The 16,015-nt window shown below is 53.7% G+C and overlaps 2 protein-coding genes across 2 annotated transcripts in view; one reads left to right on the top strand and one right to left on the bottom strand.

Moving 5' to 3' along the window:
- LOC105532187 (mediator of RNA polymerase II transcription subunit 15-like) overlaps positions 1-9,948 on the top strand; it is a 55,535-nt gene extending 45,587 nt beyond the window's left edge. The window contains 9 exon segments of the mRNA XM_011970265.1: positions 4,896-5,080; positions 6,472-6,607; positions 7,710-7,774; positions 8,188-8,291; positions 8,293-8,339; positions 8,429-8,593; positions 9,051-9,078; positions 9,080-9,138; positions 9,812-9,948. Of these exon segments, the coding sequence (XP_011825655.1) occupies positions 4,896-5,080; positions 6,472-6,607; positions 7,710-7,774; positions 8,188-8,291; positions 8,293-8,339; positions 8,429-8,593; positions 9,051-9,078; positions 9,080-9,138; positions 9,812-9,948 (926 nt within the window).
- Positions 9,949-11,579: 1,631 nt separating this feature from the next.
- CCDC74B (coiled-coil domain containing 74B) overlaps positions 11,580-16,015 on the bottom strand; it is a gene marked incomplete at its 5' end in the record, with an annotated part of 5,800 nt that continues 1,364 nt past the window's right edge. The window contains 8 exon segments of the mRNA XM_011970262.1: positions 11,580-11,974; positions 12,175-12,231; positions 12,307-12,386; positions 12,467-12,662; positions 13,440-13,578; positions 14,427-14,494; positions 14,496-14,673; positions 15,539-15,583. Of these exon segments, the coding sequence (XP_011825652.1) occupies positions 11,839-11,974; positions 12,175-12,231; positions 12,307-12,386; positions 12,467-12,662; positions 13,440-13,578; positions 14,427-14,494; positions 14,496-14,673; positions 15,539-15,583 (899 nt within the window).

The raw sequence follows: 16,015 nt of genomic DNA, 5'->3' as shown, positions 1-16,015 counted from the left end.
TAGTACCGTGCTGTTTTGGTAGTACCGTGCTGTTTTGATAGTACCGTGCTGTTTTGGTAGTACCGTGCTGTTTTGGTAGTACCGTGCTGTTTTGGTAGTACCATGCTGTTTTGGTAGTACCATACTTACTATAGATTTGTAGTATGTTTTGAAGTTAGGTGTGATGCCTCCAGGTTTTCTTTTTATTCCAGATTCTTTTGTCTATCTGAGGTATTTTGCATTTCCGTGTGAATTTTAGGATTTTTTTTTCTATTTCTGTGAAGAATGTCTTTTGTAATTTAACACGCATTGCATTGATTCTGTAGATCACATTAGGTGATACAGATATTTTATGAATATTCTTCTAGTGCATGGGCACGGGATATCTTTCCATTTACTTGTGTCTGCTTTAATAGCTTTCATCTATGTTTTATAGTTTTCATTGTGGGATCTTTTGTCGTTGGCTAAGTGTATCCCTAAATATAATTTTTTTGGTAATGAAATAGCTTTCTTGATTTCTTTCTTAGGTATTTCACTATTGGTACATGGGTGTGCTACTCATTTTTATATGTTGATATTGTATCTTGCAACTTGACTAAATTATTTCTAGTAGGTGATTTTGTGGAGTCTTTACGATTATATATGTGTGTGTGTATATATGTGCACGTGATCATGTCACCCTGCAAACAGACGGTTTGACTTCCTTTTTTCCAATTTGGATGCCTTTCACTTCATTCTCCTGTCTAATTGCCCTACCGAGGACTTCCGGTACTGTGATGAATAAAAGTGGTGTAAAAGTAGCCACACTTGTTCCGGGTGTCAGAGGAAGAGCTTTTAACCTTTCCCCGTGGATTACGATGTTAGCCGTGGGTTTGTCATATATGGCCTTTATTGCGCCGAGATATGTTCCTTCTGTACTTACGTTGTTCGGGTTTTGTCATGAAGGAATGTGGATTTTTATTTTTTTCAGCATCTGCGGAAATGATTGTATGGTTTTAGCTCTTGATTTGCTGAATGTGATGTCGCACATTTAATTATATGTGTTTTATTGAATCATCCTCATATTCCTGGGATGAATCCCACTTGATCAGGGCAGATCATCTTTTTATTGTGTTGTCAAATGCAATTTTCAAGTATTTTGCTGAGGATTTTTTTGCATCTGTGTTCATCAGGGATATTTAAAATGCCTGTGGTTTTCTTTTTGTGTTATTTCCTGGTCCGGTTTTTGTACCAAGGTCATGCTGTCCTCATAGAACAAGTTTTGAAGACTTCCTTTCTCTTCATTTTTTTGGGGAACATTTTGAGTAAAATTGGTATTAGCTCTTTTAAAAATGTTTGGTACAATTCAGCAGTAAAACCATGATTGTGTTTTGTTTGACGGAAGACTTTTTATTACTGCTTTAATTACATTACTCATTATTGGTCTGTTCAGGTTGTTTTTTGTTTGTTTGTTTGTTTGATAAGGAGTCTCGCTCTGTCGCCCAGGCTGGAGGGCAGTGGCATGGTCTCAGCTCACTGCAAGCTCCGCCTCCTGGGTTCACACCATTCTCCTGCCTCAGTCTCCCAATTAGCTGTGACTACAGGTGCCCGCCACCACGCCCGGCTAATTTTTTGTATTTTTAGTAGAGACGGGGTTTCACCGTGTTAGCCAGGATGGTCTCAATCTCCTGACCTTGTGATTCACCCGCCTCAGTCTCCCAAAGTGCTGGGATTACAGGCGTGAGCCACCGCGCCCAGCCTCAGGTTTTTTATTTATCATTCTATCTTAGGAATTTGTTATGTGTCCAGAAATTTATTCACTTCTCCTAGATTTTTCAACTTGTTTTCACATAGGTGTTTTTAGTCATCTCTTAGAATCCTTCATGTTTCTGTGTTATCAATTGTAATGTCTCCTTTTTCATCTATGATTTTGTTTTCTTTTTCTTTTCCTTAGACTAGTTAAAGCTTGTCAATTTTGATTTTTTTCTGAAAGATCCAGCTCTTTGTTCCATTGACTTTTTGTATTTTTTGTCTCTATTTTTAAAATTTCTTCTCTAATCTTTATGATATTCTTTCTACTAATTTTAGCATTTTATTTTTCTCGTTTTTCTCATTACTTGAGGTGTACTGTCAGGTTGGCTATTTGAGATCTTTTTACTTTTCTGATGTAGGCGTTTATAGCTATGCCCTTTTCCTCTTACAACTGCTTTTGCTGCATCCCACAGGATTTGTTATGTTGTATTTCTATTCTTTTTTCAATAAATTTTTTATTTATTGGTTGTTCATGAGCATGTACTTTAATTTACATATATTTGTAGAGTTTTTCCTCCTGCTACTGATTTCTAGTACTGTTCCACTGTGGTCAGGAAAGATACTTGATATGATTTCAGTTTTTAAAAATGTGTTCTGACTTGTTTTTTGGCCTAACGCATAGTCTATCCTGGAGAATAATCCATATACTATTCAGTGGAATGTGCATTGTGCAGTTGCAGAGTGGAAAGCTGTGTAAATGTTAGGTCCATTTGGTATAGAGTACAGTTTAACTGATGACGTTTTGTTGTCTAGATGATCTGTCCATTGAGGATAGTGGGGTGTTGATTATAGTAGAGTGTTGAGGTGCTCTATTATTGTATTACAGTCCATCTGTCCCTTAAGGTCTGTTAATATTTGCTTCTGTATTTAGTTGCTTGAGTGTGGGTTGCATATGCACTTACAATTGTTAGGCTGCTGTTTACTTCTTTTTCATTTTATAATTATCTCACTTTTTTCTTTTTTTGACGCAAGTATGTATAATCTAAGTACAGCTACTTCTGCTTTTTTTGTTTCCACTGGTATGGCATATCTTTTATCATCTCTTCACTTTCAGTCTGTGTATGCCTGTAGGTGAACTGAGTTTCCTGTAGGCAGTATGTAATTGGGTCTTGTCTTTTAATCCATTCACACTCTGTCTTAATTGGAGAATTTAATTTGTTTATATTTAAGGTTATTACTAAGGTAAAAACATACTACTGCCATTTTTTACTGATTTTCTGGTTGTTTTGCTGCTCTCTCTTTTTTCTTTTGTTCTTTCTCCCTTCCTTCCTCTTTTCTCTCAGATCTCTCTCGCTCTCTTTCTTTCTTTTCCTTCCTCCTTCCCTTCCTTCCTGTCTTTATTTGTAGTGAGGTAATTTTTTCTGGTAGTGTGTTTTAATTCCATACTTTAAATTTTAGGGTGTCTATTATTGATTTTTGTTTTCTGATTACCATGAGGCTAAACAATGTAATTATAACAAGTTGCTTTAAACTGAAGAAAACTTAGCTTTGATTTGTCCCAGCTACCCAGGAGGCTCAGGCAGGAGGATTGCTTGACCCTTGGAGGCCGAGGTTACAGTGAGTTGAGATCGCGCCACTCACTCTCCAGCCTGGGTGAGTGACAGAGTGAGACCTTGTGTCACAAAATAAATAAACAAACAAGCAAACAATAGCTTATGATGAATTCTGATGGTAAATTTTGAGCTGATGATTGATAAGGTATAAAGAAGACAGTGAAAATCATTCATAATCTCATTACCCAAATATAACTACTCCTAATGTTTTGGTATATGTGCTTCCTAATTCATAACCCTCCCTCTCTCTCTCTCTCTCTCTCTCTCACACACACACACACACACACACACACACACAAAATAGATACATTTTACACACAGATACAATTTTATTGTAACATTTTAAGAAAAATGGCTTTGTAATTTTTTGTTTAAAAATATGGTGAATATCTTTTGTGAATAATACTCATATAAAATATTATACATCTTAGTTTTAAGATTGTGGTTTTTGCTCTTTGGGGTGGCAGGTCCACTTCTTGCTAAAAGGAATCATCTCGGTGTCTTTGATTTTCCTTCTGTCCCTTAGGCTATTGCTTTTAGAAGTAGGGCCTGGATCTCCCTCCTGTTTGCTTGGGAGTAAACACATGGTATCATGGCGTTATGAACACATGTTGCCTGCGCCAGATAGCAACACTGGCTCCAGTCTTGAAAATAAAGGTAATATAAGAGTTTTTGCCCTCTGATTAATACTAAGATGTAAATAAAGTGGGTTTAGATCATTGTAGCAAATGATTTAGATATAACTCTGTGTGTTCCTTTTAATTAAGAGCTCAAGATTTCTATACAGTGTGTGTATTGTGGGCTTTATCAGTAAAAGTATAAAAGCTGATACGGGGTGAGGTAAGAAAATGAGTAGGTTTTACTATCACCAGGAAAACGTATCATCCATACACCCTTGCCAAGGAGACATGAATTACTTAAATTGACTTCTGGATATTTGAGTTTGAGAATGATAGTGTTAAGTTGAATTTTTTTTGGTTGCTAATAGAATGTGAGGTTTTACTGCTTGATAATATTTCTTTTAGTAATTGATTGTGTGTGTTAATGAACCTTCCTGTCAAAAGCAAAAAACTGAAGAGGTTCAAGGGAGCATGAATTATTAACATCTCCTTTAAACAAATAGGCTAGATTTTTTAAAAATTTTCTTTTTGAGACAGAGTATTACTCTGCTGCCCAGGCTGGAGTGCAGTGGCAACATCTCTGCTAACTGCAATCTCTGCCTCCCAGTTTCAAGTGATTCTCCTGCTTCAGCCTCCTGAGTAGCTGGGATTACAGGTGCGTGCCACCACGCCCAGCTGATTATTGTATTTTTAGTGGAGATGGGGTTTCACCATGTTTGCCAGGCTGGTCTCAAACTCCTGACCTCAGGTGATCTGCCCTCCTCGGCTTCCCAAAGTACTGGGATTACAGGCATGAGCCACCGCGCCTGCCCATCACCTTCTTACTTGCAGTCTTGTGTGAAACACACCACGGAATTCACATTTACTTACAGCTGGGAGAAGCTGCCCACCTTGTGTAATAAGGTTGGAGCCTGTCTGCCACACCTCCCTGTGTGTCTCCACGTGTCCTCAGGCCTGCTGGGGGGCTCCCTTGCCCTGGTGTCTCATGCAGAGGAAGGACGTGGCGTGTGTGGAGAACCAGCCTGGCGGTGGTGCGTAGTGACTGCCCAGCCAGTGGAAGCTGCTGCTCTTGCCTCTTCGGACCGTCCCTCCCCTGTCCAGGACGTCACCTCATCGAAACACTGCAGGTTGAGCCCAGTAGGAAAATGAGAACTGCTCTTTTCCTTTCTTTCTTTTTCTTTTTTTTTTTTTTTTATACAGAGTCTCACTCTGTTGCCCAGGCTGGAGTACAGTGGTATGATCTCGGCTCACTGCAATCTCCACCTCCAAGGCTCAAGAGATTCTCCTGCCATAGCCTCCCAAGTAGCTGGGACTACAGGCATGTGCCACTATGCCCAGCTAATTTTTCTTTTGTATTTTTAGTAGAGACAGGCCAACCTAGTCTTTAACTCTTCTTTTTTTTTTTTTTTTTTTTTCCTTCTGAGATGGAGTCTCGCTCTGTCACCCAGGCTGGAGTGCAGTGAGTGGCGTAATCTCGGCTCACTACAAGCTCCACCTCCCGGGTTCACACCATTCTCCTGCCTCAGCCTCCCTAGTAGCTGGAACTACGGGCGCCCGCCACCACGCCCGGCTAATTTTTTGCATTTTTAGTAGAGATGGGGTTTCACTGTGTTAGCCAGGATGGTCTTGATCTCCTGACCTTGTGATCCGCCCACCTCGGCCTCCCAAAGTGCTGGGATTACAAGCGTGAGCCACCGCAGCCAGCCTAGTCTTTAACCCTTGACCTCAACGGATCCATCTGCCTTGGCCTCCCAAAGTGCTGGGGTTACAAGCGTGAGCCCCTGTGCCCGGCCGAACTTCCCTTTTCTTTCCTTTTCTTGGTATTTTGAAAGTGAACAGCCATGGAACAGCTTTTTCTTTTTCTTATTTTTTTTTCGGTAGAGACAAGGTCTCCCTAGGTGGCCCAGGCTGGTCTCAAACTCCCGGACTCAGCAGCCGGTGTTTTCAGCTGGTGCGGATCCAGCTGGTATGCTCGTTAGGCTTCTAGCTGAAGGAAGTGTCCGCTGTAATCTCGCTGGCATCCCATCACCTTCCGGAAGCAGGGCGTCCGCCAGCTGTGTGTGCTCTTGGCTGAGCCTGTGCTCGGGGTGCTGGTATTGCCTGTTTCCCAACCCCTTGTTTTGGGTGAGATCCCCGCCCAGCTGGCACGGGAAGGAGGATGGGGAGTGGTCACCACTGTGGTTTGTTGCACAGTGAGTTCGGTGGCTATCCTGCCTGGGCCCGGCACCCATATTTCTCCCGCTTGGCTGCAGCTCCAGCCCTTCTCCGTCCCCCGTAGCCTCCTGCCCAGTCCCACACCGCACAGAACTCCAGTGTCCCCTCCCCTAGACTTTTACACACACCTGGTAAGTCGGGCCCGGGACCCACAGCCCATAATGTGAACTGTACACGGCCTGGCGGGTCGAGGTGCTAAGGTCGCCCCTCACCTTTACGAGGCCTCAGCTTATACCGGGTGTGCGAGCTCTGGGGCCCTCAGAGCCCAAGCTCCCCGCCTGAGGGTCTAGGGCCGTGGCCTCACCTGCCCATAGTCCTGCAGTGACCTCTGTCATGAGTCCAGCCGGCTCGAGCCGGGCGAGGAGCAGCAGTACCTGGACATGCTGAAGCAGCTGTCCAGGAGCATCAGTCCCCCGCACCGCGTGGTCAACAAGATCGACAAGAACGAAGGTGGGCTGCGGCCGGGGTGGGGGCCAGCGTCCTGGGGATGCCACTGGGCTCGTGTCTTAGTGTCCCCTCTGCTGTCCCAGACAGAAAAAAGGACCTGAGCAAGATGAAGAGCCATCTAGACACTGCGACAGGCCTCTCCAAGCTGTGGACTTTGCCCACAGCCCACGAACGGTCCCCAAGGGCAGGGGTGGCCCAGCTGTGGACGGGCACTTGGTGGTGATGTGGGTTTAGCAAAGGCACCAGGCAGCTCTTTGGGGCCTGGACAGAGGCCTCCAAGGCTCCACTCATGTGTGCTGGCCTTTGAGTCCAGGCTTCATCTTGGCCAGTGCCCAGCCTTTGCCCTACTCCTGACCACTGCTGTGGCCCTCATGCTGGCCCATCACAGCCTCATCCAGCCAGTAGCTGGGGACCCAGCTTGCGGTGGCCTGACCGTCAGCTGGCTGTGATGGGCCTGAACCTGACCTGGAGTTCTGCCCCTGACTTCCAGTGACTGTGGGCAGGCAGCTGCATCTCAGTTACCCCATTTGCAGCCCATGTGTGCTGTCATGAAAATGAAACAAGACGGTGCTGGTGAGAAGCAGGTGGAAGGCAGGGTCACTGGCCACAGGCTGCTGTGAGCTCAGGCAGCACCTCAGAACTGCATGGGCATTGGCCTGTACCTCCCTCTCATCTAAACTCAGGCTGTTGCCACACCCCCATCTAGAAGCGTCTCTCTGTTCTGCTTGTCGGGATAGAGTGCCAGTCACTATTGGGCGGTCCTCCGGGCCTTCCTGAGTTGATCCTTAGGGTTATAGGACTGGGTGGGATACGGATTGGCCTAGATGCGACTGAGGCCTTCCCAGCCTGGTCAGGGACCTGGCCACTGTCCCTTCTCTTGACTCATTGCCTCACTGCCAACAGGGATGGGCAGCTCCTGAGGGTGAGGGCCGCCTGCCTAGACTCTGGGTCTGGGAACAGCTGGTCAGCTGAAGGGAGCTCCTGCAGAGGTTTCTGAGGGCGGAGGCCCAGTGGCGGTGGTTGGGATCTCAGATCTGAGCCTGAGACCAGCCATGTCTCCCAGCCCTCCAGCACGGAGCTCAGCCTAAGTTCCCTCTCTCTGCAGGTCCCCTGAAGACCTTGCCAAAGTGTGACGTCACCCTGGAGAAACTCAAGAATGACATGGCAGTGGTGAGTGGGATGCTGGGGACCCCTAGGGGAACTGGGGCTCCCCCAAGAGCTCCTGGGAGCACCACAGGAGGGTCCTTCCAGGTCAGGGCGGCTGGGTGGGGGCTGGGCCTGACCTGAGACCCTGCCCACCAGGCCTCTTCCAGGCCAGGTTTGCTGTGCTGGGTGGGAACATGGGAGAAGTCACCCTCTGTCTGCGGCCCCCATGGGTGCCTCTGCCACCCGGCCCAGAGGAGTCAGGGGCTGTGGGGGTGGGGGATTACACCCAGGATCGGCCAGCGTTGTCTGCACAAGGGTGGAGGCTGAGAGAGAGGCCTTGGGAATCAGGCTGTGAGTGAGGACGGGCCTGGGGTGGGAAGGCCCCTTAAATGGAGAACCCTCAGGTCCTGGGCTGCTGACCATGCCCATCTTGCCTCCAACCCACTGCCCCGGTGCCGCTGACCAAACAGCAGCACCTGTGCCAGCAGCTCCTGGATGCCATCCTGGCCAACATCCGCTCACCTGTCTTCAGCCATTCCCTGCGCATTTGCTTCAGCCATGACTGTCATCCACGGCCCACTCATCACGTACATCCAGCTGGGCTGGGCTTTGTGGAGGGCGGCTGGCCAGCCCTGGGCCGTATGTGCCCAGTGTGGTCACCATGCTGCCTTCTCAAGGCCCCGGTGGTATGCACCCAGAAGCATAGGCTTGAGGGCGACCAGCGGCAGAGCACCCCCAGCATGCTGCAAGGCGAGGTGGCCAGGCTGGACCCCAAGTGCATGATAAACCTGGACCCTTCTCACTGCAGCTACAATGGCACCGTCCACTCGATCTGCAAGTTGGGCGAGTGTCCAGGAGTGTCAGGCTGGCGCTGGTTAGCAAACCTTGACCGCAGCCCCAGGCCTCTACCGTTTGAGCCGGAGGGCACAGTGCCCAGACCCCACCCTGTGTTCATGCTCCCCAGGCTGTCTGCCCTGTCTTCACATACACCGAGCCCAGGACAGACTGGCCATGTCTCTGCCCTCACTGCCAGAGCCCACGCACCTCACCTCCCCAACACAGATGTGGCTCTGTTTGCCTGTGGCCCTAGGGAGGTGGTGGGCAGGACCTGTGGGTACCCATCAATGCAGGGCACTCCGGGCTTCAGGTTTGGAAATCTGAGAGTCAGAGAGACCTCCAGGCTTTGCCACAAGCCTCACCAGCACCTCCTCGGGTGTGAAGAGTCCTGTTCGGGAGCAGAGTTGTGAGGCAGGGCAGCCCGGGGCCTGTCCAGTCACAGGTACAGCCTTGTGTGGTGCAAACGACAAGGACCTCCCAAGTGTGCCACCACGTGCCCACCGACTGCCGTGCCCAGAGTCCGCGATGGATGGACCGACAGTGGCTGTACAGTGGGCAGACCCAGAGGAGCTGTCTGGGGGCTCAGGGCAGGCAGGGGTCGTTCGGAAAACCAGGCTCCCAGTGCAGCAGGGACAGCCTCTGTGCACTCCAGCCCCTCCCAGCTCAGGCCCTTCCATCCCCTTTCTGGCTCGCCCTGTGCTGACAGGAGCGGGTTGTCCACCAGTGAGAGAGGGTCTCTGCTCTCTCCTGTGTCCTTTTGTCCCTTCATCTTGTGTCAGGTCAGCTGTCCAGGGTGGCTGTGTTCAGTGGCCGAGGGGTGAGAAAGCTGCGGCTCAGGGACAGACCCTGCTCTTCCCAGAGCCCACTAGGGAGCTCAGCGCAGCTGACGTGTCCTACCAGTAGCTTGGGCACACAGGGCCCCATCTAGGTGACATGGCACCAGAGAGCCACGTTGACAGGGATCAGTCTCCCTGAGCCCAGAGCTGGCACACAGCAGAGCCAGGGCTAGGTCCCCAAGATTGTCAGAGGCAAAGCCCTGGGCTCCAAATTCCATTCAGATTCAGTTCTTCACTGATGATGAGGCTCTGGGAAGAGAGCCCTACAGCCAGGCAGGCAGCGTGCAGGGCTCCTGGTGTTTCAGCCAATTCTGGTGTGCAGGGCGGGTGTGCAGGGCCTGGGTGCGGTGCCGACTGCCTCAGGCTCACGCCCACTGTTCTGTTGCAGGCACCAAGCCCTTCCTCAGGTCGGTGCACCACTGCGTGACCTCTAGGCTGCCACAGCTCCCGGACAAGCACTCGGTTACCACCTTGCTCAACACCTGTGCCCGGAGCATCCACCAGGCCTGCCTCCCGGCTGCCTAGCCAGGACTGCAGGGATGGCCCGAAGCCTCATCGGGGCCAAGGACACATGCCTCCTGTCAGACACTTCTAGGTGTTGGCTTCCATGGAGAGCCTGGAGTTAGGTTAACTTTCCTCCTTTTCTCTTCTGCCTTGGGGATCTGCCAAGTGAAATCCCACACTTGCACAGACTGAGACGGGCGCAGTGGAGCGGGCTGCCTGCAGGGCAATGGCCGTCTTCTTGGAAAAGGTGTTCCATGTGACTTCCTCCACAAAGCCGGACACGGTCCCCAGCCACCGTCCTCGGGCCACTCTCCCCGCGGCCTGTCCAGGGTCCGGGTCTGTCTCAGCAGCATCAGGGTGCGCTCAGGGTGTTAGAGCGTCTTGTGTGTGCTCGACACACCCCTGCTCCTTTCTATAGGAGAACACAGAGGACATAGGAAACCCTTCACACACACATGGGATTCTCTGCTCACAGTTTGGGGTTCAGGCTGCGCTGCTTTGGGCAAGTGGGGCACCCCCTGGAGAAGCCCCTGAGTCCAGGGCACAGGCTGCCTATCGGAGGGAGGGCTGGCCAATGGCTGCTGCCAGCTCCCTGCTACCAGCTGGGCTTCGGCCCTTGTGGCATCCCTGCTGAGCACTGGGGCCCCCAGGGAGCAGGGCCATCAGGGATCGTGCTGCCAGCACCCCTGTGCCACTTGTGTAAGGGCCGTGTCCATTGTGATGGATGAAGAGCGAGGCCCTCAGGACCCGCGTCCTCAGAACACCACGTGCTGCACCACCCAGAGAGAGCCTGGCAGTGGGCGGGGCCCCCATGCAGTGAGTGCCTCCCTGTGTTGCCCGCTCACCTGGGCACCGGCCAGCAGCCCTTTGGTGACGAGGTCCTCCCTTTTTACGTGAACTACCCCATCATCTGTGATGGTTACAATCTTGTGACTCCTGTGTTTGTCAGGAGTTGTCACTGTGTCCCCCTCTCCGTGAAGCTGGGCCTGCTGTCCTGTCAGGATGCTGTCAGCCTTGGGGCCGGCACTGTCCACTGTGGCCCCGGGCCTCAGCTCTCCTTTTCTAACACACCATCCCATTCCTTGGCCTGGTTCATCCCCCAGCTTCCTGGCAAAGTTCCTGCTCCCTGAAGCAGGGAGAGGTTGAGATTAATGCCAAGGAAGTGGGGCCATGGGCTTGGGAAGACTGTGGCTGGGTGACGGTGGGCGCTAAGCTGGGCCACCCCACCCCCGACTGGACATGGCTGTGCTGTGGTGGAAGGGGTGGTGCGGGCATGTCCACACCGTTCTGGAGACGGCCCTCCAAGGAGGAGGGCCCGCCTGGCTGGACCTCTTTGCGGTGCTGTCAGGGCAGGAGAGGACGGCCTCTTGCCCCCAGGAGCGTGTAGTCTGGGCAGGAGACCCAGAGTGATCATGTGTTTGAAACGCAGCTCCAGCGCAGCCAGGGGACCAGAAAAGCCCTCCTGCCTCCAGGGAGGATGTGCACGGCTCTGCCAACGCGCCTCTCCCAGGGCTGCTGGCAGGTCCCGGATGAGCAAGACTGGCCTGCCCAGGCAGGCCTCTGCAGACAGCAAGGGCTGGGCTAGGAGCCAGGGGCTGGGAATGGGAAGGGACACGACGCCTGATAGCCAGTGAGGAACCAGGCATACAACCTGGAAGTAAAGAAGCTTTATTTTCAGTTTCAACAGGTAAAGCGATACCTACTTCATCATGTGCTTTTTATGTAAATGCTAAATAGCAAAATAACAGAAAATAAATGGTTAGTTTAGAAATCAAGTACTTTATCTATTTTAAGTGTCATCTATCTTGGAATTCAGCCAGGCCTAAAGGTAGTGAAGTGTCAGGAAGTGCTATAGAGAACCAGTCTCCAGCTGCAGGTTGGTGGGCCTGGCACTGACCAGATGTGGGAGGCTCAAAGCACTGAGCGGTGCAGGCGCCGTTTCTGCATTGCTTGCAGCCTCTTCTGCCTCTCGGCAAAGTTGTTCTTCGGGGTCTGCTTCAGGGCAGGCAGGACGGCACGCTGCGCCACAGGTGGGCTCAGAACCAGGCTGGGGGCGGGGAGAGGGACTGTCACTGTGGGCATCCCTGGGAGTGGAGTGGTGTTGGAGTGGGGCCTGCGTGGCCCTCACCGGGACCTAGAGAGGCCTCCGCGCGCTCTGCTTGTGCACCGCCGCCGTCCCTTCCCCACTCCCTCCCTGGGGCCCAGGCTGCAGGGCTGCCCCACTGTCCCCATGCCCATGGGACTCACCATTTCTTCGAGAGGCCCTTAGTGGAGACCTTAGGAAAATGCATGGCTTCCTGGTCCCTGGGTGAAGGAAGAGTCAGCAGTGAGCTGTGGACAGGTGCCCAGGGATGGGGCAGGGGTGCACCAGGCACTCACCTGGGAGAGCTAGACCCAGCCTCCTCTGGGGCCGCCTGGGGCCTCTGGCTCCTTTCCAGGAGGGACCTGAGGTGCTGCAGCTGAAAGGCAGGGGCAGGGGCGTGCTGGGGCCTGTGGCGGCGCCAGACTGCGAAGGGCCAACCCTACCACCCAGCCTCACCTCCTGGGTCTGCAGGAGGTTGGTGTTCCACAGCTCGCGGATGAGCACTTCGCACTGCTTCAGTGTGGTGGGTTTTCGCAGGTGAAGGGGCAGGCTCATTGGGGGGAGTGCCCCCACCCCCATCATCTGCCTGCCCTGGTGCTGGCTGCTCCCCATACAGGCCGCGCCTGCGTTAGAGGCCTCTGCTTTCTCCTTTCTGAAACAGTCATTGCAGCAGCCAGAGGTGACCTGCCCAGGTGTGTCTAACCACTCGCCCAGCATACCTCCCCCGGCAGCGTCCAGGCCCATGTGGGGGAGGGCCTGGTTCCCTTCTCCCACTCGGCAGGGTGCTCTGGGCACCAGGTGGGGGTCTCTGGGACTGCGGCCTGTCCCTTTCTCCCCTCTGAAGGTGCCCTAAGGGTCAGATGGGCTTCAATGGGTAACCAGCTAGCTGCCAGGCTGCTCTTGGTCGTGACCCCACACCCAGTGGGGCCTCTTGCTCCAGGCCTGGTCTCGGGATGTGCAGAGATGCAGGAACCTGTCCTGCTGGTTGCGCTGCTGAAAGTGTGCACTCTAGCATCCCAGGGCGGTCCCAGAAACTCAGGGATCATCAGAACCTGGTCCTGCTCTGTCCTGCTGGCCTAGTGCCCTCCAAAGGCAGGCTGTGGCCAAGGGGCAGCAGGAGCGCAACTCACTTTTCTTGGTGAGAACATTACTTTTCTCTGAGAAAGTGGTTTGGCGGCTGCTACTGGCCCCCTTGTGGCCTCAGGTCAGCACAGGACCGCCGGGGGAGGGAGGAAGACAGCGCCCACCGATGGGTAGAGCGTGGCCGTCATCCGCTGTCATGAGTCCTGGAGACAGGCCCCTGGAGCTAGGGGCAGAGCAGCTGGCTGACTGCAGGGCGTGAGCCTCGTAAATATAGTCATGGGGCCCTTCGGGTGCAGGCAAGCCTTACCTGGCCTGCCCTTGCACCCCAGGAACACCCAAGCCTTACCTGGCCTGCCCTTGTACCCCAGGAACCTTGTCTAGCTTGATGTTGTGAAGTAGGGGCTCCTCTTCCAGGTCTGCCTTCTGGGGGGCGTCAGCTTTCGAATCTTGCTTGTTGAAGGAGCCGGGCTGGGGCCTGGCCTGGCCTTGAGAGTTGGCTGCAAGTCAGACCCTACAAGGCCGGTCACTGCAGGCACCAACAGTCACTGCCCAAGTTTTCCAGGATCAGCTGTGTGTACCCAAGAAGTCCCTGCCCCTGCCTCAGTGTCCTCCTCTGTAAAGGGAGCCTGCCTTGGACGGTGCTGGGGGGAATCAATGAGCTTCTGAGGGTGAAGCCCATGGGTGGTGCCTGTGAACACTAGAACCACCAAGATAGTGGAGGCTGGCCCCATTTTGGGTAAAATGAAACCGCACGAGAGGCTTGGGCCCAGCCTGCGTGGGTTTCCTCGGCAAGGACAAGGCCCATCTAGCGCCTGGGCCCCTCCCAGGAACGGCGCGGCTTAGGGCTGGGCTGAGGAAAACGTCTGGCCTCCCGCGGAGGCACAGTGGGGAAAAGAGGCTCTCTGCGCCCGGCTCACTTTGCAGAAGGTGCCATGAGCCCAGGGCTCTGTGGGCAGTGCCATCCTTCCTGCGTCCTGCCTTCTTGTGGCAGGAATACGGCCAAGCAGGGCTCCTGCTGGGCAGCCAGGGTACATCCTCCCTAGAAGGCCACCCGGGGAAGCCCCTCCTGCCTGCCTGCTGCCTCGCCTGGGGTGCCTGGGGTGCCTGCCGTGAGGCCTTACTGCCCTGTGTCTGGCCCCTGGTCCTGCCCACCCCCCCTTAATCCCCTCCTGGTGGCTTCAACTTGCAGGGCTCTTTTCCGCTGCCCCTTCACCCCCAAATCCTTGAGCTTGGCCCAGCAGAGGGGGCCTGGGCAGCACCCCTAGTGGCCACCCAGGCTGGGGTCCCCGTGGGACACTCAGCCCTGTGAGCACGTGGACGCCAGCCTGCTCACCTGAGTGAGAGATGGACTTGACAGACGGGAAGCTGGACGTGGAGAGGCTGTCTGCAGGAGAGCGCAGCATCGGTGCTGCCGCCCGCAAGATGCCCGTGCTTGCCTCCTGGCCTGTGTGTCCGTGAGGGGCCCTCCTTCAGCCTGGCAGGGCTGTGTCCTCCCGGCTCTACCCACACTCCGCGGACGCAGACCCAGCACGCACCCAAGGGAGCAGAGGCCCCGGAAAGGTGGTTTCCTGAGGGGCCGTCTGGAAAGCAGGAGGGCTTGGGACACATGGAACAGCAGGTCCCGAGGGAGAGCATGGCCTCTTCCTGTGTCCCCTTGCTGTGTCCCGTCAGGGCCCCCGGCACCGCACTTTGCCCAGAACAGCTCACTGGAGTTGCTACAGCGGCTAGGGAAGGGCCCTCCCTCGACCCCATTCTCCGTGTCTGCCTGGGAAGGGGCAGCCCTAGGCACTGCCCCCGCTGTGATGTTCCCAGGCTGGTTCCATCCACCAGTCAGATGTCCTGGTGTCATCCCCGGTCCCAAAAATAACCAGGAGTGAGCTCGAGACCACAACCCAGAATCCTGGGCTGGGTGGGGCCCACTGTCGGGATGGGAAGTGCCTTGGACAAGTGGCAAGGAAACAGGACTCTGCTTCCTCCCTTTGTCCCCATGGTTGCTGCCCAGGCGGCAGGAAGGGCTCCCTGGATGGAGTGTGTCCAGAGCCCCTCCCACAGGATGTCAGGACTCAGAGCCACAGGGCTGGAAATCCTGGGCCTGGCCACAGCAGCAATCTGAGCTAAAGACCTAGCAGGGCAAGGGCTGTCTCAGGGGTCCCTCCCATTTCAGCTCTGCTTGGAGGAGGGAGGGTCTGGGGTGCACCCTGTGCCCACTCCCCACGGCGATGATCTCAGGCCCTGGGCTTACTGAGAGCAGCACAAGCTGTGCTTGGCTGCATAACATCGTCCAGCCACGGCTAGAGGTAGCGGCATCTGTCCAGGTGCCCCAGAACCTGTCCTCACTGGGTTGGCATACAGGGGCAAGTGCAGCCAGGTAGGCAAGGACAGTCTGCAGGCGCTTCCCTGGGTGGCAGGAGCATCCCCTCAGGCACTGAAGGGCCCAGTTCTCACCTTTCTTCTGTGATGTCCGATTCATTATGAGCTTGTAATGGAGATCTGGAAGCAAGCACAGGCTCTGCTCAGCGCTTGTGAAACCACAGCCGTTCTGAGAACAGCCTGGCCTCGCCGCTGCCGCGCCTGCAGACACTGGCTGGCTGGGCCCTGCCCGCTGGGTCCCACTCTCCACCACACCTTTGCTGTGGGCATCAGGCCAGGAATGCCCCTGCCTGTTCCCGGCAGAGTCCACCCGGCATACCCGCCTCATCCATCTGAGATGACTGGAGGGCATCAACAGGGCAGGCAGGGCCTGGGCTTTAGGGGTACAGAAGTGAATTCCAGAACCCCTGGCCCTGGCGGGGTCATGATCCTGTGGGCATCAGGGACTGGGGGGGAAGCTCAAGAAGACATGAGGAAGAGGGGTCCTCAGGCTCAAGAAGACATGAGGAAGAGGGGTCCTCAGGCTCAAGAAGACATGAGGAAGAGGGGTCC

The sequence above is a fragment of the Mandrillus leucophaeus genome, unplaced genomic scaffold, assembly GCF_000951045.1.
Source record: "Mandrillus leucophaeus isolate KB7577 unplaced genomic scaffold, Mleu.le_1.0 Scaffold939, whole genome shotgun sequence".
Classification (NCBI taxonomy): Eukaryota; Metazoa; Chordata; class Mammalia; order Primates; family Cercopithecidae; genus Mandrillus; species Mandrillus leucophaeus.
Note: the sequence above shows the minus strand (reverse complement) of the source record. Positions and strands in the feature narration are given on the sequence as shown.